Here is a 25555-nt window from a genome sequence, read left to right on the forward strand (position 1 = left end):
ATGCGAAACAAGGTGAGGACGACGTGGATATGAGAAAGGATGGCTGCGAGGAAACTAGTCTCACGGAGAAAAAAAAAAGAAAAGGAGGAGAGAGAGAGATAGAGCCGCCAGAACTGCGCCAAGATTGCTGAAGCTGTCGGCAGCGGGACTGAGTATCCCGTGAAGCCTGAATATATCGATACTGTACACAGGGTCCCAGCTCAAAACAAGACAAAAATATATAATGGTTTTATATATACATATATATTCGCCGGTTCTTCTCATGCGGCAAGAGATCGAATTCTTTTCCAAAGCCTCGGAAAACTCTCCCCACGACGACGTGCTTTGGATTCCTTCGCATAAGGGAATCTGCAGTTTATGCAAATGAACAGTTGTCACACGAGAACGAGGCACTTTTCCGAAGGCGCTTACGCTTAAGCAGCAAAAAAGTGGGCCTTCCTGTGGACGGAAAGCGGCGTTATTAAGGCCATATTGAACAGTACGTCTACTGGATTACTACCGAAGCATACCTGGGCATATTTCCTGAATAGGCGTACTAACCGCCCCTGCATTCATCTCACTTCAGACGTGGCATACTTAAATCACCTGAGGAAGCTTGTTGGGTTCTATCTGAATCAAATGGTGTCTCTGGCATCTACAGAAATGTGCGGAGCTTACGGAAGAACTACGATGGCATTATTGCTTTGCTCATGTCCCTTCCACGCCAATTTTTCATCGTCTCTTTTTGTGAAACTTGGTTATCTCATCGTAATAAAAACTTGCGTGAGTTTCTGGACCATTCATGAGAATACGCTCACTGTGTCGATGTTTCCTTTTTGGTACTTGCGTTTCAAAGCATATAGCCTAAAAACGACGCCTCGATTTGTATTTTAGTCTAAATCTAACTTGACTGGTGATACCAAAAAAAATTATATGCGGCACTACTGACTAGTTCCCGTCTCGTGATGCGTCTGATCTCTGTTAGACCTTTGAGCTAGCACGTGACAAACCATCACTCCAAAACAAAAATGCCTTCATTGCGGGTGTCTTTAACATTAAACTCCTTGATATGTCAAATCCTACATGCATCGACATGGCCTGCTTTTGCAGCTATGGCTACGCGAATTTCGTGAACACCCTTACGCGTTGTACCAAACAGGGCTTGACTTCATTACATGACCCCATTTTGTTTAACTTTGCTCTCAGTACCCTGGTTGGCGTAACTGAATACAATGTCACAGATCATTGTCCACGATTTCTCTGCACACATTCATCTCTTTGCACTAATTACAAGGCTGCTAGCAGATAATTCTTTAATTTAGCAAAAATACGTTCAAGCTATGTCTGACACAAATTTTAGTGCGAAAGCATTACTTAGTAGGGTCAAACCCAACCTATAATCTTGTTTTAAGCATCGGAGTAACACCGGTAAGCTCGGATTAATTGAAAGAGGCGTCGCACAAGCTGCAACCAATGGGAGGGTGACCTTGAGGGTGACCTCGGCCAAACCTAGCATAGCAACAGCCCATGCAGCCACGACGCCAGATGTGCCGACGACCCATCAAAGCAAAACTATGAGCCAACCAGGCTAAACACATGCTTTCGCACCTCTACTCGGTTTAGCTACGTTAAAACCATACCACTTTTTTTTTCGCGCATTTTTAAGTCTTACGAACGCCCAAGTTCAAAGCGAACTCGCATCCACAATCGAAACGGCTACCAATAAATGCACTTCGCTTCGATCTTCCAGTAGACGTTACCGTACCCCCCACTCACCGCGGATCACTAACTCTCTGTTGCAATCGATGCGAAGAAAAGAAAACCAGTGGAAGAAAACCAAACGCCAGGTATTTAACTTGCCTCTCAAAGTGCGATACATCAGATACTGAGGCATACTAACGTCCTTATTAAGAAAGTTAAGCGAACTTATTATGAAAACAAGCTATGAAGAAGTGCGAACTATACTACATGCAAATGGCAGCTGCTAAATGAATTCCCAAATGCTCTGAAGTCAACCGGAGATTGAAGACACTTCTTCAAAGTCGTTCTTGTAAACGATCCTCAGGACACTGCGAACATATTTAGTATTATTTTTCGAACTCTGATATTCAGTGTTGTAGGCGTTACCGAAAAAAAAAGTAACTAAATATTTTACTCGTTCCGCTTAAAAAAAAGGAACGCGTTACCGCCTTACGTTAGCTACAAAAAAGGTAACTTGTTACCGTTACCGAAAAAAAAAGTACCGCAAGTTACTTTACCGTTACTTCATGGCCATAAATTTTATTCAGTGCGTCTTCGCTGCAAGAACTCACGATAACAATTTTATCAAACTCATATTTCACATAACACTTCTAGCCCGAAAACGATTTTAGCCGAAATCCTGATTTGACAAGAATACTTTGCACAAATATGCAGGAGCTTAGCAATGTTATAGTGGCCTAAACGAGTCGGATAAAACTTAAGCCTGCAGTGAAGCTCCGCCCACACTCACGACCACCACACACAGAATTCCTCCACGACAAAAAAATTAGTCCGCTGCTTAAACGATTCTCGTTACCTAAACAAGAAGCTTATCGCAAGAAAAAAATTATGAGCTTTAGAATTTAGATACGTGATTTCTTTGATATGGCTAAACATCTAATGTTCGGCTATCGCAGTAATACAGGAGGCAGAGGATGGCGACCCAGTGTTACAAACTGCTGTTTTTTTTTAAGTTGTATCCTACTTGTCACTCTGTGTCACACGGTGAAGCCATTTTCTGAATGTGACATTATAAACACAAAATGACACTTCATCATAAATTCTAAATTAACAAAGAAATCGTCGCTGAACTCTCAACAAATTTACAGCAATTCTGAAAAATGTGATGTTCCAAAATGCTCGCTTGTTTCCACTCTTTAGAGAGTTGTACTTATGTGTGAGTGGTTTGCGAAGTCGAGGTAGGTGAAGGAAAGTGCGTGAATGCGTGTTCGTGCATGTTTTTCGTGCTGTATGGCTATTCTGTCTTTTTCTTTTAGTTGGGTGCGCCGTCAAGGGCAGGTGTTTTCTGGCATGCATGCGAGCCGCAACAAGGGTCGTCGAGAGCACCTGTACATTTTGTTTATTTGCAGCATAACTTCAGGTGCTCTGCGCTTTTTTTCTCTAAAAAAACGGGGCAGATGGGGAGGACAATTCGAATAAAAAGTAACTAGTAACGCGACACCTCCTGTTACCGAAAAGTATTAACGGAAGTGCGTTACCCGTTACAGTTCCTAAATGGTAACGAGTACGTTACTAAGTTACAGAAAAAAGTAACACGGTACCGGTAACGCCGTTACTTGTAACGCATTACCGCCAACACTGCTTATAATTACCTGTCTGGTTCCCCCTGCACACCGTCTCTTGGACGTTAACCACTTTTCTTAGCCCTACTTGCCCTCAAGAAATAAAGGCTGTAATTGCAAATTTAAATATTTACCCGTCGCGCCATTTATAACATCTACGGAAAGCGTATTCACGTTCTCCGCACACACTGCTTGCTCTTGCCCTCAGCCGCATATGAAATCTTGTTTTTAAATCTGACATTTTCCCGCAACAGTTATATATAAGAGAATAACACGCCTTTCAAAAAAGGCAACACACCTCTCCCTAATAATTATAATTAACCAATTGCCAATCATTCTTGTTTTTATGAAATCCTGGAAAGCTAACTGAATTCAGATTCTCGAAGTATACTGAAAGGTTTAATGTCCTAACGGCTAATCAGCACGGATTTCGACCCGGGCTATATAGAGATAGGGCTGTAGCTTGTCTCAGTGATAAAATTAGATAGTCGGTGGACAAGGGACTGCTCTCAGGAGCTCTATGTTATTTGATTTGAGTAAAGCATTTGATATCACTTCACTTAAAATCTTTTCTCAAAAACTAGATTCGTACTATATCGCCGGTTCTGCATCGACGCTCCTAAAACATGACCGACAGCAGATAATTCCTAGTGACAACTACGCGTTTAACATAGCAGTAATTTACGAAGGTGTTCCTCACAGTTACATCCTGGTCCCAGTTTAGTTTCTAATCTACAGCAACGACTTGCCGTCCTGCCTAACGCATTGCAGAAGCATACTATGCGCAGATGATAATAAAATTGTATAACCTCACCACGACATTTAATCACCTTATATCTAACCTACAAAGCCAGCTTATTTCTCTTGAGCATTACTGCCGCACTAAACGGCTGGCTGCAAATGTTACCAAAACCTAATTTCAGATTTTCCACTCCCCTAAAAAAAAGCTACCGGGCCCTCTACTTTTACACCTTAATTCCAGTCCCATCTTTCTACAAAACCTGGTTTCGTTCCTTGCTGTTGTCACTGAAAGCGACACTCTTCTAAAATATCACTTTGATGTTGCTGCAGCTTGCATGAAAATTTCGTTTGGGTTACGTGCACAAATTAAAACTCGAGATCACCAATTGCGAATTTTACCCTTAATTTTTATTGCCCTCGCATTTGTCCCCCGCATTCGTACATAGCCGATTAAACTATGTCATATCTCATCGCAGGGCAACTGTTAAAATACTCACCTCCGACCCATAATAAAACTTCAAAAGCAAGCTGTACGCATCATAACCTCTTCCCCTGCACTGTCACTCTTGCGTTTTTTTTTTTCACTGAACTAAGCGTTCTACCCTCTCCGCCCTTAATTTTTAATATCGGTATTCTCTTTTCCAATATTCTTCATCGTAAATTTCTGCTAAGCATATATTCTCCTGCCATGAATACAAAGACGTACGTCAGACATTTTGCACTACGTAAGAACTTCCTAATAGCAAAAGTGCCTACTAGCTACGGTAAACAATGCCTTCAAATTTCCAAAATATCACTTTGAAATTACGTAAATTCGGTCCATGACCGGTCTCGTTTGGACATAAAGCAAAATAATACCATTTCTTTGTTTAAAAAGCAATTAAAGTTTTATATGCTTAACATCTACAACTCAGTACTTTATTAACTATTGTATAATCTGCAGTGGCATTCTACACTGTATTTTTATGTGTAGGCTATTTTCTGCAATATTGCATTCTTTTCTGCATTTCTTGTATTTCGACTTGTATATTGCCTGCGGTATTTGACCCTACACTTGCACCATTCTTGTGATTTATTATCTTTGTGCTGTTTTGCATTATATTTTGTACTATTACTCCTCTTTTCTGATTAGTTGCCTATCAGATTTTATTGATATCAAGATGGGAGGTCCCACTTGCAGTTTTGAACCACTATGCATAATTATTGCGTATTTTGTTCTTGTTGTCACTGTCAATAAACTTTCAACCCAGCTCCACTCTCTCTCGGGAACGCCAGACGCGTCCCAAAAGGCTATTGTTAATGCCATCTTATTTCTGACGCATTAACAACTCTTTGAAAGGAGCTAGTGATGACACGAGTGTGAAGCACGTGTGCATGGTGCAGTGACGATTTCTTGATAAATCACAAACACAAGTTTACCAATGTGCACCTAGTTACTTGAGGACACTACAGTGCACGCCACGGCGCACTGTGCAACTCCCCTGTAGTTGAGTGTGACGCCGGCGAACATTCACATGGTTAGGATACACTTAACGAAAGTATATCCAAGAGAAAACAGAAAAGCAAACAGCCGTAATACAGTAGCCAAGCAAAAAAGCATTACAGCACATGCGAAGGTCGTAGGTTAGTTCTGTTTCCGCCATTGGCTTGAAGATGGTTAGTAATTTTTAAAACGGCGTTTTTTTTTCGTATTTTAAGAGTTTTCTTCGGCACATGATTGTCGCCTCGCGGCTGGTAGCCATCAGAAAATGTTTAAGACATACTGATTAGCAAGCTGGTAAACAAAAATAAACAAAAATCTAATTGCTATCTTTTTGACTATTAGAGATAGCCTCCTTGTTTATTTAGATATTTATAGCTTGCCATTTGTAATATTCCCACCAGCTTTAAGGTTCTTGAATAAAGCTGGTTGCTGGACTAGTTGGTGCGTTTTATTCGGTAAAAAGTTTTTTTTTGATTTTTTTACTGAAGGTAATATATAGGTACACCGTCACACCACCCATCAGCTGCAGCATTCGCCAAAGGGTTTTACTGGTTCATAAAACGATAAAGAGTGGCACATTTAGCAAGTGACTCCATGGGGATGTCAGTGATATCAACCTGATCTGCGTGCGCTGAACGACGCGTATTTTCCAATAATAACATTAAAATAAGAGGCGCAGTAGCTGCCTAATTCTCGGCGGACAGTCCCACCGCACCATGAGGGACGGGACGAAGAACGCAGTGCCAGGAGTGGAGAGGTAGGCGCTGTGGTGGAAGGCTCCAGATTAATTTCGACCACCTGGAGTTCTTAATCGCGCACTGACAGTGCACAGCAGACGGGCGCTTTATGCTCGGCTCGGCCGCCCTTCGGGCCGCAGTGGACAGAGGGCGCTCGAGGCCGGGTAGACTGCGCCGCACATCCAATCGATGCGGCACAGAAGCCGCGTGGGCTTCGGCGGATTTGCCTCCCGTGAGACACGTGAGGAAGCGCAGCATGTGAGCGGCGGCCGGCACGCGCATGTGGCGCTCCCGGGAGTATGTGCGGCTGGCTCCTGCTCGCCACGCTGGGTGAGTGGCGCTTCCTGGCTGCGAGCGACGGGTTCGACCCCCTGCTTCGCGCACACGTGCAAGGCCCGCTCGGGCGCGCGCTATCCAATCGAACGCTGGCTGTCTGGTCGCCGCCCTGTTCAGGGGCTTCCGAGTGGAATTAGAGGACCGACGGTGTATCGTGGGGCGCGCGAAGCCACGCGGGGTTTCTCTTCGACGCAAAAAATCTCCAATAAACACCGCGTTCTGTTGTCATCGCGGTGCAGGCGTTGGGTAGAGCGCTTCCTATGTGCGAAGCAGTGAGCAGTCTTGACAACGGCGGAGAAGGTTTAGAGAAGCCTTAGATTGGGACTACAAAAAGGACTACCGTGCATGAAGGCTTCTTTGAAAAGCTATACTTGGTGTCTGAAACGAAGCACCAGTTGCTGTTCGCGACGACTCGTAGGTTGCCGGCCCCGGCAAAAAGCGGCGCGTTGCGTACTGTGGCCTTCGCCAGAGCCATTGGCGGTATTCTGGTTTAAGCCGAGTCCTTCCAACTCTGGCCCGATTTGCAGGAATAAATTCATGCGAATACAGAGCTTGCGTGAGCACACAATACTCGAATGTTTTTTTAAGTGTGAGTGTGTGTGTGATGTGGCCGTGCGTACGCTTAAGTGGACACCTGATGCTCCGACCTCCCTACCTGTCTGTGTCTGAGCACCACCAGCAGATGCCCATGTCGTTTCTGCACTTCGACCGGGAATGCAGCTTCCGTCAGTAAACAACTGTGGCGACGCTGAAGCAAGCGTGAGCGATGAATGTGCGCAGCGAAAGGAAATGCTTGCCACTCATGCCACTTTGACGCGAGGGTTGAATGCTCCGTCTGATGTATGCTTGTAGTCTACGCGAAAAACATCACCGAGCACGCTTAAGGTGTGAGGACCCCATTAGGTGCAACACTCTATTTTCTAGCAAAAAAAAAAAGGACTCCATGACTGCATATCGCTGACTATCAGTGGCTCTGCTGTTTGCATAAGCTTCGAAGCAAGAACATGTGGACTCCCAAGTGAAATTTTGCCGTCGTTCGGCTAAGCGAGGAAGTTGCGGCAGTAAGTCGTTGCAGAACCGACCGAGTCTGTTTACGTGTCTCATCACTGTGCTTTCCAATGGGTCCCAGGTTTTTCTCATCGCCATGTAGCCTCACAATTTCGCGCTTTATTTGGCTGCAAGCGCAATGGTACGCGCACTCCATGGTCGCTGCAGCTGCTCTGTTGTCGTAAACGCACCTTGTCATTCGCGTTGCCTTTTCGGGTCGCTTCTTGAAGACCTAAGTGAATGGACCAAGCAGATAAAAATGAAATCTGAACATATCAGCGCAGCATCTGTTGCCGCTGTCCAAGATATCCGGTTAAAATTGTCCAAAGAGGACTCGCCAACAGCGATCATCCGCTTTGAACATATATTTTCCCAACGGCTATCCTCAACCTCGGCCTCATGGCGCTGAGATATGTATAAAGCTTAACATATCAGCGATTTGAGCACATCGATCGTTGTGGTGCAGCAGCTTTCAGCAGAGAAGTATCCACGATAGCAAGCTTTTGATTGTCATCGGCAAGAAGCTTCCCCACAAAATGCACGTTTAGTAAACAAAGCATAACTACGGCAGTATAGGGGCTAGAGCACAAAACACAACCGCTGACTTTCTGCTGATTATATATTGCAGGAACATTTGCTTGGTTATCACCCTAACTCCAGACATGTGCAAGGTTGTGCGGATACCTCTTTTTTATATTTTTGACCTTATTTCTGTTTAGATTTTTGCCTCCCGCTTCTGTAGCACTTTATCTGCAGGCTGCGAATATCTTGCCGGTGCTCTAAAATGCCTCTTTTTTTTTCCTGCCTTGACATGTTTATTTAGTCGTGTTCCACGGGGTGTTTCTGGATAACGTGCTTACTTGTAATGTCCTACAAAAGTTTTTCGCGCAGTAAATGTTCATCTGAGACCCACCACATGTGCTGTGTCTTTCTTTCCCAGCCAGCCGTAGTTCTGCGCTCTTTGATAAAAAAAAATGCCCAGATGTCAATATCGCCCTTCCTTGGTGCAGCTGACAGACGGGCCAGTCTGCGTAGCACGCTCATACTGCTGTATCGAAGTGCACTAAGGACGGCGCATTGTAGAGAGGAGGAGGAGGAAACCTCTTATTTAACCAATGAAACTTGGTCGCCAATCTCTTCGGATGGTGTCCACAGTCCAGGACTCCGTTGTAAGCGCGCACCGGTGATGTGGCTGCGTGAGTTTCCTTCTGAGTCATGTTGGCACTCTTATGCGATGCACGAGGCTTCTCTATCGAGAAAGACAGCAGAAAATTTTCTGTCGCCACATTAGATGTTTTATTGTATGCTGTGACATGAACAATCATCAACTACAACAACTTTTGCAGGAGCAGTCGAATTTCTTGTGGTCTTGCGCTGTCCGTCGTCGTAACGACAAATCGATAAAAATAATAATGCTGTACAACAGAAAAACGCTACAATACTACAGAAAAATCTGTCGTTACTACAGGACACAAAATATTTTGCCATATTTTCGGCACTATTTTGTCGTGTCTTTTTTTTTTCGGGTGGGTGATTTATTTATGATTCCTTAAGGACACAATTGTACATTTAAAAGCGGTGGGGCAATACAAAGGCAAATAATACCAAGTAAAGTAAAAATTCTCAATGTACAACACAAGATGTACCACAAGCATTCATAGCAAGGCCAAAAGGAAACGCACGGAAGCTATGGCATACAAAGAAAAAAATAATTTCTCGGGAAGTGTGAGATAGATAGCTGAAAAGATTTAAAATGCAATGCACCAGGAACATAACTATAGCAAACGATATACTGTGAGTTCGAACAATAATTTATAAAGTAAAGCTTTTGTACAGTAGCTTTAAAGTTATCCTCGCGAGTCAGCTTCTTGGTGGTGCGGGCAAGTTGTTCCAATCTTTGCTAGTTTGGGGAATTGCGACAGTGTTGCAATTCCGTTTGTTGGTTAGGTTAGTATCCGCCTGACGGCTCTACTGAATTTCGTGAAACGCTGCAATGATAGAGGGCTGCTTTGCAAGTCAAATTTACTGAAATCCTTTTTGCAACATGGGAATGCACCTTATATATTTGGTTTAGAAAGAAGAGGTCCCAAGGTTTTGCAACCATGAGATTTGCTTGTGTTGATAACTTAGAAAGTAAAGCAAGCCGTAAGACTGAAGGCACGGAAAAAAATAACGCGTGACTTGTCAAATAATTACGTAATTACGTACGTAATTATTTACCAACAAGAAATACGTACCTACATGCGCATTTTTCATAAAATTTCTCTTAGTACGAAATTTATTTTATTTCGCGTGTTAACTATAGTTCCAAAAAGAAAACAGACTCAAAACTCCAGATTGAATTCTCAGCAATTGGTATGTGTCTCAGGAAGAAGTAAGCTGTGGTGAAATGTCATACGTGTAGTACTATTTGAATACAGGTGATGCGGGAAGATGTCGAGATCAAGGCTGCGATCATAGACTCAAAGAGAATAGTTCATCAACGTTAAAATATTACAGACGTGGCGGAGACAAATATGTTGATGTGGAAGAAGGTATGAAAATATGGCGAAAATTGTGAAGCATAGATAATGATGCGTAAAGATTGTGCTTAATAAAGGGAGAGGTGTTGCGATGGTGGTAGTGGCGCTGGTGGTAGGGGGATGTTCTTCAGTGGAGCAGGTATTGTGTTCTTTTAAGTTTGTGGTAACGGCGCCAAGTGAATAGAATAACAACCACGACCAGCACACCGTTTGCGGAAGATGTTGCGATGCGTCTGCTGCACTGGATATTTTCCGCCCAGCTGCGTGGTCTCAGCTGTATCAGGCTTTTAACAAAGATGACACGACACATTGTTTTTCTAAGAGCGCTTCGCGCACTGGAAGCAGCTTCGTATCGAGCGGGAAAGCATGCGCCATAATTTTTCTTTTTGGTCTATGCATGCATTTTTAAACAGCAAGAGTGGCTGGGTCCTCTTTCCTCGAATGCTTCATTAATTTTCAAAGCGAGGAGAAGGCTTCCCTTTATGGAGTTTTACTGCTGTCACATGAGCTCGTTTCGGACGAAGTATTTCCTCCTCTCACATAGCGTACTCGTTCATATGCATTACTATCATGAGCAAGTATGCCTTATAGGCGTTTGTTACTTTTCATATAGTTATTCAAAATTAGCGAAATCTGAAATCCTGATGGTTGGAGTGTACCTCTAAAATGAAACGCAGTGTTGGTAAGGTCAGGATAAGAGGCTATTTTTTTTTTTTTCCTGCCCTAAATTATTTCTCATGCTCAACTGTTCACCAACTAATGCACCCTATCCTCGGCTCGCGGCGTGCCGTGTAAATCACAGAAAAACGAATACTAAATCTAACTACAGCGCGAAGCTGAAAAAAAAATTGTTTTGAGGAAATGAAAGGCGCAGCAATACTACTGTGAACCGCGCAAGTTCACTTACGGGAAGTGTCACTCGCGGAAGTGTGCGCACCGGTTGGAGTACTTTCAATAAGCGCACTTCGCTGGCCGAGTATGTAACCTCGATAGCGACAGCTTGAAGGGTACAAAATGTAATGTATATCAAAGCTCTCTACTTTATTTTACTTTTCGTAACACTGTTTATAAAGAAGGTTTTTTTTGCTATAAAAACAAGTGAAACACTACATCAAAGTAACGAGATCAGAGGCAACTCCACTGCACGCCGCCATCTTGCTTGTTGTCTTGGCTGGACTTGGATTTTCTTGTTTCTTTTTTCTTAAAAACTTATTTAAGTAGGGTTATTTGCGCTGCCCAAGCAAACAGTTTTCAGAAGTGTTTGCTTTTTCACCTACTTCGAAAATTTCTCTCGTCTGTCGCCATTTTTGTTACCACGAATGGCACTGCTTCCCAATTTAGCCCCACGTATTTTAAAGTGTCGCTCGAAGCTCCTGAGCACACTACCCGTAAGTGATCTTAACCTGCGCGCTTGACAGGAGTGTTACTATCCCACTTCTTGGTGGATACATCTACCACTCCGTGAGTGAAAGGATGAAGGAGAGATTGAAAGGTGAATAGAGAAATAGGCGATGTATTGGACCGCTCCGGATAAATTAAGCCGGGAGAGCGTCCCTCGCTTGTCGGGTTCAAGTTGCCACCCCGGACAGGGGCACCGGTGACAACGACTAATTACTGTAATGAAGAAAAGGCGGCCGTTCAAGTAAACAAATGGACCGGACGATGAAGCAACTTCGCGCTTCCTATCTGAGCTGTGTTCTTCAGGGGACAACACGCCCTTGTTTTGAGCTGAAGCGAGTGGTGTGCCACGTAAACCTTCCTGCGCTACATAAGTGAGGAGTGCAGCGCCAAAATGCCCATTTCGTCAATTCCACGAAGTAGCACCAGGCAACGAACCTCTCCGCATAATCAAATCTTTAATTCAATTTAATAAGGATGGAGCAGTCTCAAAAAGATGCTCTGACAGCTTCACGGGCGGCTGCCTCTACTTATGTGACAATAGCTGGCATCCCATCAAACATAACATCAGTCAATTTGAAAAAAAAAATTAACACAAAAGCACGTAGTTGAAATATACTCGTGTTTGTGTATCTTCCTTATTGTCCCGTCTGTCGCGCTGACAATTTTGTGTCATGAGCCAACTGGCCCGGCTAATTCCACTCCTGAAATATATTTATCTCAGATAAATGACGGACAGAATTGTTTTAGTGGTGTAAAATTACTCACAGATATTACCGTACAACTAAACAGCAAAGAACAACGAACAGTAATAACAAACGTGCAAACAAAAACAATACAAAAACAGGAACTCTCGAAAATTTCACGCGTATTTTGCATGAGTAAATGGTACGCAGCAGGATGAATTCAGAAAAGAAAATATGATAGCATCCCAAAAATTACACCACAAGAACAAAATTTTCAAGCTTTTCTTAGAAATGCGAAAAGCATCTATCCCAGAGTTATTAAACTTGCTTAATATCATTGGAAGATTATATCTTAATGACTGCAAGGCGTAATTATTTTTGGCTGTTGGAGCGTACCACTTGTTCGTAAAACGAGTGGTGAAACGTATTATGGTAGATGATTAATTGAGATAGTTCTGCATAAAATAAGTTGTTGTTCCTAACAGCCGTAATCTGCATCGGTATAGCTATACATAAGAGAAGAGTTTCGCAGCAGGTATAAAGCGGGGACAAAGATAGTGAGTGCTTAAGCACCACAGGACGAGCCCCTGTTGTGCTTGTTGACTATCTCAGTCCCCGTCTTGTTCTTGTTGCGAAACTCTTCTATTATGGAAGGCAGCAATGTGGGCTAGTTCGTTGTACATTTGATGAGAATAACGCGCTACACACGGACAAAAACGACAGCTGGAACGACGGACACACAGGCGCTTGTCCTGTGTCCGTCGTATCAGTTGTTGTTTTTGTCCGTGTGTAGCGCGTTATTCTTATCAAATCTTCTATTATGGGCCAACACCAACTAGCCCGAACATCGGCGCTTCTGCACACTTCTGGTATAATTTGCTTGCTTTAATTATTTTCTATTGATAAAATAGTCCCTGCGTGTGTGAAACAAACAGTCCATTAGCAATGATTCCCACTACTTTCGTTTGTAATCTTACTAATTTGTCAATGCTTGTTTTTATGCTTGTATACCCCAAATCAAACTACAATAGGTCAGATGTGAAAAAAACAGGGCGTTGTAAAGCAAAATATTTGATTGTTCAGGCGATATATAGCGAGTTTTATTTCAAATAGCACTAACTTTGCATAGCTTTTTGTGGATTTCATTCACATGACTATCCGAACTTAATGTATTTGAAGTCTCAACACCAAGTACTTTAAATTTATTGGCTAGGACTATAGTTTCTGTGCCGAATGATATATTTAGCGGGTGTACTGCATTGTTTGTCGGCCAATAAAGCACAGCTTTTGTCTTCGCAGTGTTTATGTAAAGAAAATTTTTATTCGTCTATTCAAGGAACTTAGGTAAGACCTGCTGATTTATTTTTTCAATGTCTGCCGTAGTCTTCCCTGTTATCAAGAGAGTTGCGTCATCGGCATAACATCTGAAGGACACATCAGGGTAATTAAACACATAATACAAACCATTTATGTATATTGTGAATAAAAGTTACCCCATTACACTACCTTGGGGCACTCCTGCTTGCTTTTTGTTTGGATGAAAAATTGTCCAGTGATGTGTAGTGTTGGCGACACTCCAGGTAAAAAGCCATAAGGTCAAAAGCTACCTCATGTATTACATATGAGCGTAATTTAGTAAATAAGATTTTGTGGCTCGTAGAATCAAATGCTTTAGATAACTCCACATAAATTCCTAACGCTAGCACATTGACTATGAAATTTTTCAAAATTATTTCTTTTTTCTTGTAGCGCGATTTCATTCGAACAGCCCTTTTGAAACCAATGTTGAAAATTGTTTAGTCAATTATACAGATATCGTGATAGCCTGGAGTGAAACTTTTCAATTGGCTGAGAAAAAAATTGGTAAAACTGATATTGGCCAATAGTTTTTCAAGATATTGTTGTCGCCACCCTTAAATACTAATTTAACTTTCGTGGTCTGCATTCGTTTCGGGAACACACCAGTTTCTTTAAATTGAACTATTTATATACTGCATGTGTCAGGGGCCGTCCTATTTTGTCAATGACGTACTTTATTGATTTTATTTGAAAATCTGCGGCATCACACACGCTGCTGCTGTTTAGATTCGGCATAGTTGTGCTGAGTCACTCAGGAGGTGAACTGCAAATCATGATCAATGAGTTAGACAGGCAGAGCAGATCGATGGGTCTAAAAATTAACATGCAGAAAACCAAGGTAATGTTCAACAGCCTAGCAAGGGAACAACAGTTCACAATTGGCAGCGAGAGCCTAGGAATTGTGCCGGAATACGTCTACTTAGGGCAGGTAGTGACAGCTGATCCAGATCATGAGAGGGAGATAACTAGAAGGATAAGAATGGGCTGGAGCGCATATGGCAAATTCTCGCAGATCATGAGTGGCAGTTTACCAATTTCCCTCAAGAGGAAATTGTACAACAGCATAATCTTACCGGTACTCACCTACGGGGCAGAAACGTGGAGGCTAACGAAAAGAGTTCAGCTTAGGTTAAGGACAACGCAGCGAGCCATGGAAAGAAAAATGATAGGTGTAACGTTAAGAGATCGGAAGCGGGCAGAGTGGGTGAGGGAACAAACACGGGTTAATGACATCCTAGTCGAAATCAAGAGAAAGAAATGGGCTTGGGCAGGGCATGTAATGCGAAGGCAAGATAACCGCTGGTCCTTAAGGGTAATGGAGTGGGTTCCAAGAGAAAGTAAGCGTAGCAGGGGGCGGCAGAAGGTTAGATGGGCGGACGAGATTTAAAAGTTTGCAGGCAAAGGGTGGATGCAGCTGGCAAAGGTTAGGGTTAATTGGAGAGACATGGGAGAGGCCTTTGCCCTGCAGTGGGTGTAGTAAGGCTGATGATGATGATGATGATGATGATGATAGTTGTGATTACTTCTTGCTCGCTTGTAGGTGCTAGAAACACTGTGTTTGAATTTGAATTACAGGAATTTTTTCTTGCTTGCAAACAATCTTGAACAGGTTTGCTATCTGCAGACTACTCGATGAAGAATTCATTAAAAAGGTTTGCTAATGCCTGGCCTGATACTGTTACCCCTCTTATGTAATAGTCTCCACTGTTTTGGTTACTCGCGACCAACTGATCGCCCTGATTATCTTCTTCCAGGTTAGGTCGATACAATTCAAGTCGTTAGGAAATAAATTCTACAGTATGCTCTTTTAGCCCTCCTTAATACGCTAACAAGCCCGTTTCGTCGGTGCTTGAAATCTTCGAACACACTAGAACCCTTAGCTTTAATAAATTTCTCACTTTAATAAATTTCTCAAAAAGACAATCTTTTTGATGTACGTGGTCAGCTATGCCCTTGGTGACCCAGAGTTTACGGTATTTACTTGTCTGCTTAACGGTTTTATTAGAAAAGCTAGCATTATACGCTTTGGAAAAGTCATGGAACAAAGTTCCATGTGCCGTATTACTATCAGTTTGCTGATGTACAAGTTGCCACTTTAGCCTTCCTGTAGCTTTCTCTGAACTTCAACAATTTAAACTTGAAATATATTCAATGATGCTATCTTTCTTTTTGAATCGTGTTTTTTTATTCTTTACGATCATGCAAGCAGGCATGTGATCACTGCTGTCAGCGAATATTGTATCAGTTGTAACATGTGAGGGTGAATAATTTGTTACGAAAAAATTGAGTAATGTGCACGAAGAGGTTGTAATTATAGATGCGCTAATGTAAATAACATCGAATTCATGTTGCGCAGCAACAGAGATTTAAAACTCTCGTTTAGAATCATTTAGAAGTTGATATTGAAGTCTGCCTTCGAAACAGGTTCGGTTTTGTTTTGATTTGAAAAACCAAATATGCTCTCATGAAATGTCAGGAAACTTGAGAGACTGCATGTGGGTGGTCTGTATACACCAACAAACATACAAAAACGGTGACGTGTGGCTAGAGGGTCATTCCACACGAAAGGAGACGTACCAAATTCTTGAGGTTTTAGATCTGTCTTTATAATCATTTTTAGCAGTCGTGAACAGAGTTTCTACAGTTGAATCAAAATAATTCTGAACCAGGACAGACACACCACCGCTTCGTTTATTGTGGCGTGTAATTGAGTAAGGGGTATACTGATTTTTATTCTTCGTGATACAATGTTTCGGTCAGCATAATTACACTGAAGTTACAGTTAAGCCTACTAAAAGTTTATCAAGGTCGTCTGTTTTTGAACAGGCAGAACTACAGTTTATTGCGATGGACAGGAATGAATTGCATGTTTTGACGCTTTCCGAAAAGTTTCCAGGCAGGATACTCTTATTAGATACCAGTGCGCTTTCCTTGGTGTTCTGAACAATAACTTAATCAGCTACCGTCTTCAAGAACATAGCTGATTTTACAGCGATGGCAGGACTTCCGACACTCCTTGTTAGAAAAGTCTTGCCATTTGAGTGCCAGGCCGAGCGGAATCCATTGTCTAAAGCCTAGGTTTTAGTTCTCTGCTGTACTTCGTCAGCTTTTCTCAGATACAAACATGCTCTTCTTTTACCCCGAGCGTATTCGGCTTCGCCAGCCAGTCGATTCGGTCATGCAGACGATTGAATATAACGATTATTCTTTGAACATTTCCTTGCTTTGCCGGCAGTCAGTGGATAGCCGAGATGTCACGTGGTGTTAGTTTCGGCAGTTAAGTATGGAAGCAAAGGTCATTTATTTTTTATTTGCAGGAAATCTTCACCATCAGTCACGAGTGTACCATGTAATTCTAGATTAAGTTGCTTGCTACGCCATTCCAGGTCATTCAGCGCTTCTTGCAGTTCTTTCTGAGTGTCAGTAATCTTACTTTGTTTTAATCTTATCGACGCGCTTACCGAGTGCTTCGATATCGCCGTCTTGCTGATCAAGGTGTTTCATGACGTTTTCCAACTGGTTAGACATGCACTGAACTGAGCATTATACCTCATCCACAGTTTCCTGTAGTTAGAGGAGTTGTTCAAGCTTTCCATCTATTTGAACAAGCTTTGTTGCAACACACAAACCTCGGTTCAGATTTTCGCACGTACTGGACTTCCAGCTTTTGCGGAGGAATTCGCTGTTTGACCCGTTCGATCGTTCGCTAACTTCTGAACAATAACCGGCGTGGCAAGTATTACCACATTCGCTGCATGTAAAAGCTATGTCTTTGTGCGTACAGACATAGCAGAATGAATCAGGCATGATGCTGGGCGATTTGAATCAGGCAAACAAAAAAGGCAGACAATCACACGAGCATTGGCAACAAACAGTAGCGGCCCTAATAAAGTATATAACAGTATGAAACCGTGTAATAAAGTATGGAACAGTGTAATCACAGCATGTGCATCACTTGCGCCGTATTTTATTGGCTACCGGACTTTAGGTACCGGGGACTGGATCTGGGGAATCCGGGGGACCGGGCAACTGGTAGAGGTATAAAGGACGGTGCAGGGAGTAAACTCGAACCCGGGCTCCATTTAGTAGCGTATCAGTCTGAGGGTTGAGGAAAGTTCGAATCTCGATTTAGGAAAACAAAACAAGGTAGTTCAATGCCGCATAATTACTATAACCAGGTTACATGATGAAAAAGCGAAGAGCAAAGAGCGTATGGCTAGAGCCCAGATCTTGCCTGGAGCTGCCACTCTCTCAGCGCAAGGACACTACACTGAAATGAAAGACAAAACTGTAATCAGAAACACACTGTTTCTCCAGTCTGGCTGTTTTCGGGTTGTTCAACGCGAAAGCAATATTCTTGTGCTTCTTGGGTTTCTGAGAAGTCTCTCCTTCTTTTATTGTAGAGAAAAGGTACAAACACTGCATCGACGCTAAATGCGAGCCGGATGGGTAAAAGCGCTTCTGGTCGCTGCTTTCGCAGAAGTCATGCGCAATATCCATACGAGCGTTCTTGTTAGCTGTGCAGTCATTAATTCACTTGCGTGAGCTATTTTACATCAATCTACTGTAATGCCTCCCGGCGCCGCGTGAATGAATGAATGAATGAATGAATGAATGAATGAATGAATGAATGAATGAATGAATGAATGAATGAATGAATGAATGAATGAATGAATGAACGATGCAAAGTGTGAGGTTAGAGTCGAATGGGAGGCAACAGTGGGTAGGAGCGGAAATTAGCAGTACAGAAGTACAAGTATGTGAGTAGCCCTGATGAGCTCCAGAAGGATGCCACGATGGTTGCTATTCACAAGCGGGACTGTCGCTGAGAAGCGCTGTGTTTACTCCTAGTCTCGTGACGCTTCCCCTAGCACTCCAGCAACCACCCCAGTTCGCGTAAGACCTTCGACATGCGCTCCGTACACTGTGAATCGCGACTATTGTGTGTTGTCACTCAGTACTTCAAATAAAGCTAGGATGTTAATGTTTGCAAGCGAACCGCACAGTCGGGGGTTCAGAAGCCAGTGGTGGAAATTGCTGCATGCAATGAGAGCTAGAATCGAGGAAATGGCCTAAATGTGAAAGCACTCCAAATGCTCGTAAGTTCCCCTCCATTTTTTTTCCTTTCTTTAATCTAACAGGCCCACTGCATGACCGTACCCTATGTCACGCTAGTGTTTGCACGTGTCACCTTCACGTCACGTTCATGTCACGTTCACGTCACGTCACGTTCACGTCACGTCGCGTGGCACACGTCAGGCCGGGTGCGCTCCGGCGTTGTGCGCGCCTAAGGCTCCCTCCGTTCCGGCCTCGATTCCATGTTGAGCGCCATGCCACCGCGCTGGGCCACCGCGCCGACGAGCGGTTGCCAGAACATTGTGGGAAGGAAGGACTTTCAGTGCAACCCAAAAAGACAACAGAGCGGGGACAGTAGGAGTGAAGGGGAAAGACAGCGAAGGCTCCTGTCATCGGTCCCCTGCAGTGGCAGCTCTGAGCCAATTACGCTGTTCCAAAAGGTTAGCGTGCGTGCCTGGACGAACGCCCACTCCAGGCCAGCGCTGTTTTCCCACAGCACTCTGACTACAGCCTCGGAGTACGGCCGGCGATGCTACTGGAGCCGCTGAGTGCGTGCGCTCGTCCGCGTAGGATAGAAAAAGAAGCCCCAAAATGCGCGAACGAGAATGCCGAGCTGTTATTGGTTGTTAAACGCTGCAGCAGCGGAAGCGCCTGACAACACCGCGGTGGCTCACCGGAGGTTTTCATGCTGAATGAGAATGCTCGTGGGTTTCGATGAAGAAGGTTTTCGCATGCAGTTTGCTGTTCGAGAAATCTTAATTTCATCTGTAACTACGCAGCTGCCCCTATCTCTCTCTCTCTCTCTCTCTCTTTCTCTCTCATTCTCTTTGTACCTTTTACAAATGTGTGGAAACCAAGTTGTTAACAGGTGTTTACAGAATATTTGTTGAGCGCAACTTTTTACACGCAATAGCGGTGTACCGAAGCACAGAGCACCCACAGATGTCAGGGAGAGTTTTCGAGTAGGCGCAGCTAAGCTAACGTAGCTCACATTGTATAGAATTTTACCTTACGTGTCTTAGTTTGAGGACTTCACTCAGCTTTTGACGCAACTCGGAAACTCAAGAGCGTAAGTAAAGGAGGGGGGGGGGGGGGGGGGGTCCGTGTCAGCCGCGGTCACCCACCGCGAATGAGTGTTTTTGTCCACCCACCCTGCGCAAGTCATGTTGGCGCGACCGTCGTGGCCTTTTTGCTTGCGCTAGAGAATCAATATTTAGCTCATTGTAAAGAAAAATGCATTTACTTTTCAGTGATATGCGATGTTAATATCAATATTAGTTCGTACATACGGAGCGAGCAAAATACAAAGGGACCAGAAAGGCAATTCTGCTCGATTGTCTGAAATAACCTTATTATCTAACAGAGAAGGATGGGCTGACCCATCCGATTAAACGATGGCTCGGAGCCCTTGAATCCGGACGGCGTCTTCAGCCAGTTGGATGACAGCAAGTTGTTGAGTAGTTGAGTCCGAGCTGACCATCAGTCTTCCAGGAGGCCTCTGTCCTTTCTTCATTATGCGTTTGCTTTATGTTTTGGCATGTCCAGACTATGTGAACCATGTCTGCTGTGTTTCGCACCTTTTACATGTGTCTTCGTATTGTTACGCCGATACGGCGAGTTTCATGAGACTTTATATGGATGTGCAGTGGGGAAGTCCCAGAGCTGCTTTGACACTTTTCCATATGATTTCCTCAATCTTTTTTTCGCATTGAATGAGATGCAGGTATTGGTTCGCGTATGCTATTCTGCTAATCACGAAAACCTGCACCAGCCTTAGAAAGTTTTCCTCTTTTATACCAGCTTTCCGGTTGGCGATGTGTCTAATTAGTCTTATAGTTTGTTGTGTGCTGGTTTCAAGTCTGTTGATGGTTTCGCTGTGGCGTCCATTGCTTTGGAGCCACATGCCAAGGATTCTTATTTCATCCACTCTCGGTATAAGGGCTCCTTTATTCCTTACTTATATTTGTGGTTGATATTTTTTTCTCTATTGTACTTCTCGTTGGTTAGTAAATGAAGAGTTCCGACTTCACTGGTGAGCATGTGAGTTCTCTGGAGGTTACGCACTCTTCCATTCCACCACCTCCACTGCTGCTTGGAGGATGTCTTCTTTATGACCTTCATTCCCACTTACTATCCACCGGTTGACATCAACCGCTTGTCTCACGTCCTTGATTTCGTGCAGTTTCTTTGACAGTTCAACCATTGCAATATTAAATAATAACGGAGCGAGAACCGATCATTGCGGTGTTCTCTTGCTGCCCATTTTAATGTTACACAGTTCGTGTTTTCTATTTGTTTACAAGCTTTTCTGTCTGTGAGGAAGTTCTTGACGAAGTTGAACATTTTCTCCCCCACACCGATTTCTTGTAAATTCTCAAAGATCGCCTGATGCTTGATATCATCCAACGCTTTTGTAGACTCCAACCCAATGATTGTTCTGGTGTCTTTTGCCTGTGCTTCTATTATTTAGTGTTTAATCTGTAGCATAACATCCTGCGTGGATAAGCCCGGTCTGAAGCCTATCATGTTGTTGGGATACAATCCCTTTTCTTCTATGTGTTTTTTTTAGTCTTGTCTGTACGACATGCTCTATGAGCTTCCTCACACAGTATGTTAAGGACATGGGTCTGAGGTTTTCTAGTTGTAATTTCTTTCCTGGTTTCGGCATCATCACAATTTGAGCTAATTTCTATTTCTGGTCGACTTGCCAGCTCGCGTGAAATTATTTGAAAATCCACTCACAGACAAAACTCTGTTCCTGCAGCGTTTCGCTGTAACGTTTTTCTGGGTAATTGCAGAACGTGGTTTATGGCTCCATTTGATAGTTTTTTAGAGCCGCCTCTATAAATAGAACCAAAATCAGCGACAATGAAACATTTAGAGGCTGAATTGCTTCCGATATAATTGACAAAATGCAAGCATGTTTTGCATATTTGTGAACCGCGTATATTTCTCTAAGTGTGCAACATTTCTTTGTGCTGCTCTGAGTAGTTCTTTAGCTTTCTTTGTTCAAAGCTAATACGTCTAGGCCTAGGTACACACTGGCCAGGCCAAAAAATATAAAAAGCCCGAATTCCTTGCTTTTTGGCAGCTATGAATCTCACCGACGATCAGCGCATCGCTACTTTCGGGAAAGCTTCACTCTTACAGAGACTTTATGCAACAAAGAGCAGAAGGCAGCACTCAAAACAAAAAAAAAATTGCTGGGGACACTTAAAAATTTTACTTGCGAGTAATGCGAAAGCACTGCAATTGTATTCGAATTTTATTATAATTTTAGTCTAATCCTATTTTAGTTATATTCCAATTCTATTTTTTGTGCTGCAGTTTCAAGTAATTATACTGACTATATTGGCTAACATATAATATTTTCCTGCCTTTCTTGGCGTCACACCGTTTCGATCAATCGCGAGTTTCGTAACGCTGTTACTTTTTGGGCGACACCGCTTTTTCGTGTCGATGAGCCACCTAATACTTTCCCATTAATAAATCAAGAAGCTTCTCTGCCATAGTTCGAACACGTGCTTATCAATTTAATAGGACAGAATGGCTTTTATCATCACTGTCATAGTCAAACTCTATTTCCTGCAGACAGAAAGTTTGGGATATACTAGGTTAAAAAAAAGCATCAGTAAGTTTGAACCGCAGGAAAAGAAATTGAAGAGAGCGTGCACGCGAGATTTGGTGGCCTAGATGGCCATGGCACCGAGCTCGATTTCTCATCAGCGCGAACAGCCAGGCTGCAATACCCTGAGACACTCTGGGTACGGCATGGTAGGACTTCACAAACCCCGTTCGATTCCCGAATAGCTGCCACGCTATGTTCTGCAGACGCAAAGAAAACATGTTGGCTTCCGGCGGCGTAAAACTTTCACTACACTGCGATAAGAGCCGAGGGACATCAATTTTCGGCTTGAATTTAGATACCATCTTTCACCTCCATGTCCTAGGACTCCGCTCTAATGAAAAACATTGCGATCCGTGGAGCGCGATAATTTGTTGGCTGCGCCACCGCAGCTTCGCGTGCGCGTCGCAGCCGAGGAACTTTTCCGCTCCCCCCGCGACACGTCAGTCGCATTAAGCGCCGCGCGAGGCCGGGCGAACGGCAGCCGCTGAGCGCCGTTGATAAGCGTCGACCAAGGCACCGCTGGCGTTCGCCTGCAGCCGAGCCGTGAAATGAACGTGCGCAGGCAGGCAGTGGCCGGCGGCGAACCCTTCAGGAGAATGCTCGGCTGCGGTTCCCGACAAGCAACGCGGCCGTGTTCAACCCGGTTCGCGGTGTATGTACTGTACATTCAATAGCGGCGCGCCCCATGTGACGGCCAACTGCAGAACCCCGGACCAGATCTGTAAATGTTGGCAATTCCGGGCTGCGGCCTGCCTCTCCTCTCGTGTTTGGGCTCAATCACTCGCACGAATCGCGGTTCGCTTAAAGTCCAAATATTGCGCGCGAAGAAAAACACCGAGGGCGTGGGCATAGGGGAAACAACCATTGTATATCTAGGGACCATTGCAACATTACGAGCGCATCAGCGCAGTCAGCAGAAGAGAAAATAACCCGTCTGAGATGAGAAAATAACTAATTTCTGTTCGCTCTCAACTGGGCATGGTTTCAGTGGAGTCGAAACGCAAGGCACTCGTGTACTTCGCAATGGAAGTGCACGTGAAAGAAGCACAGATGGTCGAATTTAACCCGGAACCGCCCACTACGGAGTCTTTCACAGCACATGTCTTTGTGGGACGCTAAACCTCATATACACTACCGTTACAATCCATAACATACCGTGCCATTCTATACCTTACCTTACCGTACCGTACCATACCATATCATATCATACCATACCATACCATACTATACCATACCATACCATACCATACCATACCATACCTTACCATACCTTACCATACCTTACCGTACCTTACCGTACCTTACCGTACCTTACCATACCATACCATACCATACCGTCCGTACCGTACCATGCTCTACCATAGTACACCGTTTAGTGACTGAAACTTAATTCCGCTGAAGTGCTTTATGTTGTTTCTCTGTCCACACCCTCTGTGTTTAGTGCATGGTTCGTGCTATATTTAAGCTTCAAGTCTCACGCCAGCTATCTTGCGTGTCGCTGTATTAACGCCATGCACGGATTCTTCCAAGCGTAGCGAGAATGAACCTCCTTCCTGGTCTAAGCAGCTGCTGCCGAAACGCCTGTTCAGCGGTAGAAGCCCATTTACTCTTCCGCTGGGCCCCCGCTCCGAATTACACGTCAGGCGATCACCCGCCCGGGCGGTGTTCACGGCGCATCCCACGCGTCTGGAAACCTGCCGACTACTTTGCCGCGGCCCTTTTAACATCCACTCGCGCAGGCCAGGATAGCTTGAAAGTTTAATAAGTGAATAGCAGTCATAGAGAAAAAGCAGCAGTTTCAAATTGAAGGATAAATGCATTAAAGGGCGATGCTTCCACACGAGTGACAGCGTGACGAAGGCCAAGGCGCGAAAGAGAGGAAACATGATCTAAAGAAACCTGTAAATAAAAAGAGGAAGCCGGAACACGCAAGCCGAAATAGCAAAACGAGGTGCTCGCAGCCTAGAGGGCGCTGGTAGTCACGCCGCACAATCTCACCACGCTATTGTGGCCGCGCGGCAGTGCGCGCACCCGTGAAAGAACAATGGTGAGCCTCTGTGCATAAATCGCGCAGGCGGGCTTGACGTCCCGCTTGCTCATCGCCAGGTAGCGCCGCAGAGTCCCCGAACGCCCCGCGTATGTTACTTCGGGCGATATGCGGCCGGGCACCCGACAGCAGCCGCTTGTGCAAGTGTACTGCGCGCAATATTAATCAGCAACAGGACGCTACGTGCGCGCGGCTTTGTGTATACAATGCTTTTTCATGTTTTGTAAATATGGCCAAGGGTCACTCGCGCGCAGTTACGCCGGACAGTGCCTGGACAATAGCGCGCGAGCGGCGCAAACTTGTTTACTTTTTGTGTAAAAAAAGTGTATAGCTCTCTCCTGTCCTTTAAGCCTCCTGTGAAATGGTGTGTGATCAGAATCTGACTTTTGCTTCCTGCGATCGCACCTAACAGTTTGTACCAATCATTCAATGTTCCCGCCGCAAGTCTTGATGCTCAGCGCCACGCAGCACGCGGTGCCAGCCGCACAAACTAGAAGCACTTGTCCAGATTTCCTCGGCTTGTGACTCGGAAGGATGAACTGGAGAGAAGACAAATACTAAATAACTCGGAGACCAGCAGCCGCCCAACCGATGTGATGGAGCGCTTTCAGTAAAGAAAACTAGAACACAACTAGAAGAACTAATAGATGACAGCGACTCCGACATATGCCAGAAACACCAGGGGTGTTGTCACTGGCGAGGGTGCTCGGATGGTGATCTCAAGGTCACGAAATCGATTCCCGGCCACGGCGGATGCAGGAAACGCAGAAACGGGACTTTCCCTTAGCTCTCTTCCACTTTCTGCAGCTAGTCATGGGCGGTGTGCTGCTACGAGTGGAGGACGCGGGTTCGACCCAGGTCAGAGGCCTGATCTTCAGGTCTTCCACAGAAAACGTAAAAAGCTGCGGGTGGAGTATAAAGAAGAAGAACCTCCCGGTGCACCTAAAGGACGAAAGACAGTCCGAAAGTAAGCTGAAAAAAAAAATCTCGCGCGCTGTACACCACACCACGGCGTCGCTGCCTCGCTCGCGGGATCAATCGCGCGCGCTATCTCCCCGCGCTCCCTTTGTGCTGCTCGCAAAGAGGCAAACGCAGTGAGCGCAGCTTGATTGAAAACCCGTGCTCCCGTCGTTCCCTACTCCGAGGGAGGTGGGGAGCCAGTCTCGCTCCCGTGCTCGCCGGATGGAAAATCG

General features: G+C 44.4%; 1 protein-coding gene across 2 annotated transcripts in view; it reads left to right on the forward strand.

Moving 5' to 3' along the window:
- The first annotated feature begins 6493 nt into the window (after window positions 1-6493).
- The window catches only part of LOC144128571 (uncharacterized), a 157728-nt gene continuing 138666 nt past the window's right edge, over window positions 6494-25555 (forward strand). Inside the window, exon 1 of one of the 2 annotated variants that reach the window (XM_077662068.1) lies at window positions 6494-6593. In XM_077662068.1, coding sequence (XP_077518194.1) covers window positions 6563-6593 — 31 coding nt within the window. In that variant the 5' untranslated portion in view covers window positions 6494-6562. The remainder of the gene's footprint in view (window positions 6594-25555) is intronic. The other variant, XM_077662067.1, reaches the window with a different exon arrangement.

Source organism: Amblyomma americanum, chromosome 4 (genome assembly GCF_052857255.1).
Source record: "Amblyomma americanum isolate KBUSLIRL-KWMA chromosome 4, ASM5285725v1, whole genome shotgun sequence".
Lineage (NCBI taxonomy): Eukaryota > Metazoa > Arthropoda > Arachnida > Ixodida > Ixodidae > Amblyomma > Amblyomma americanum.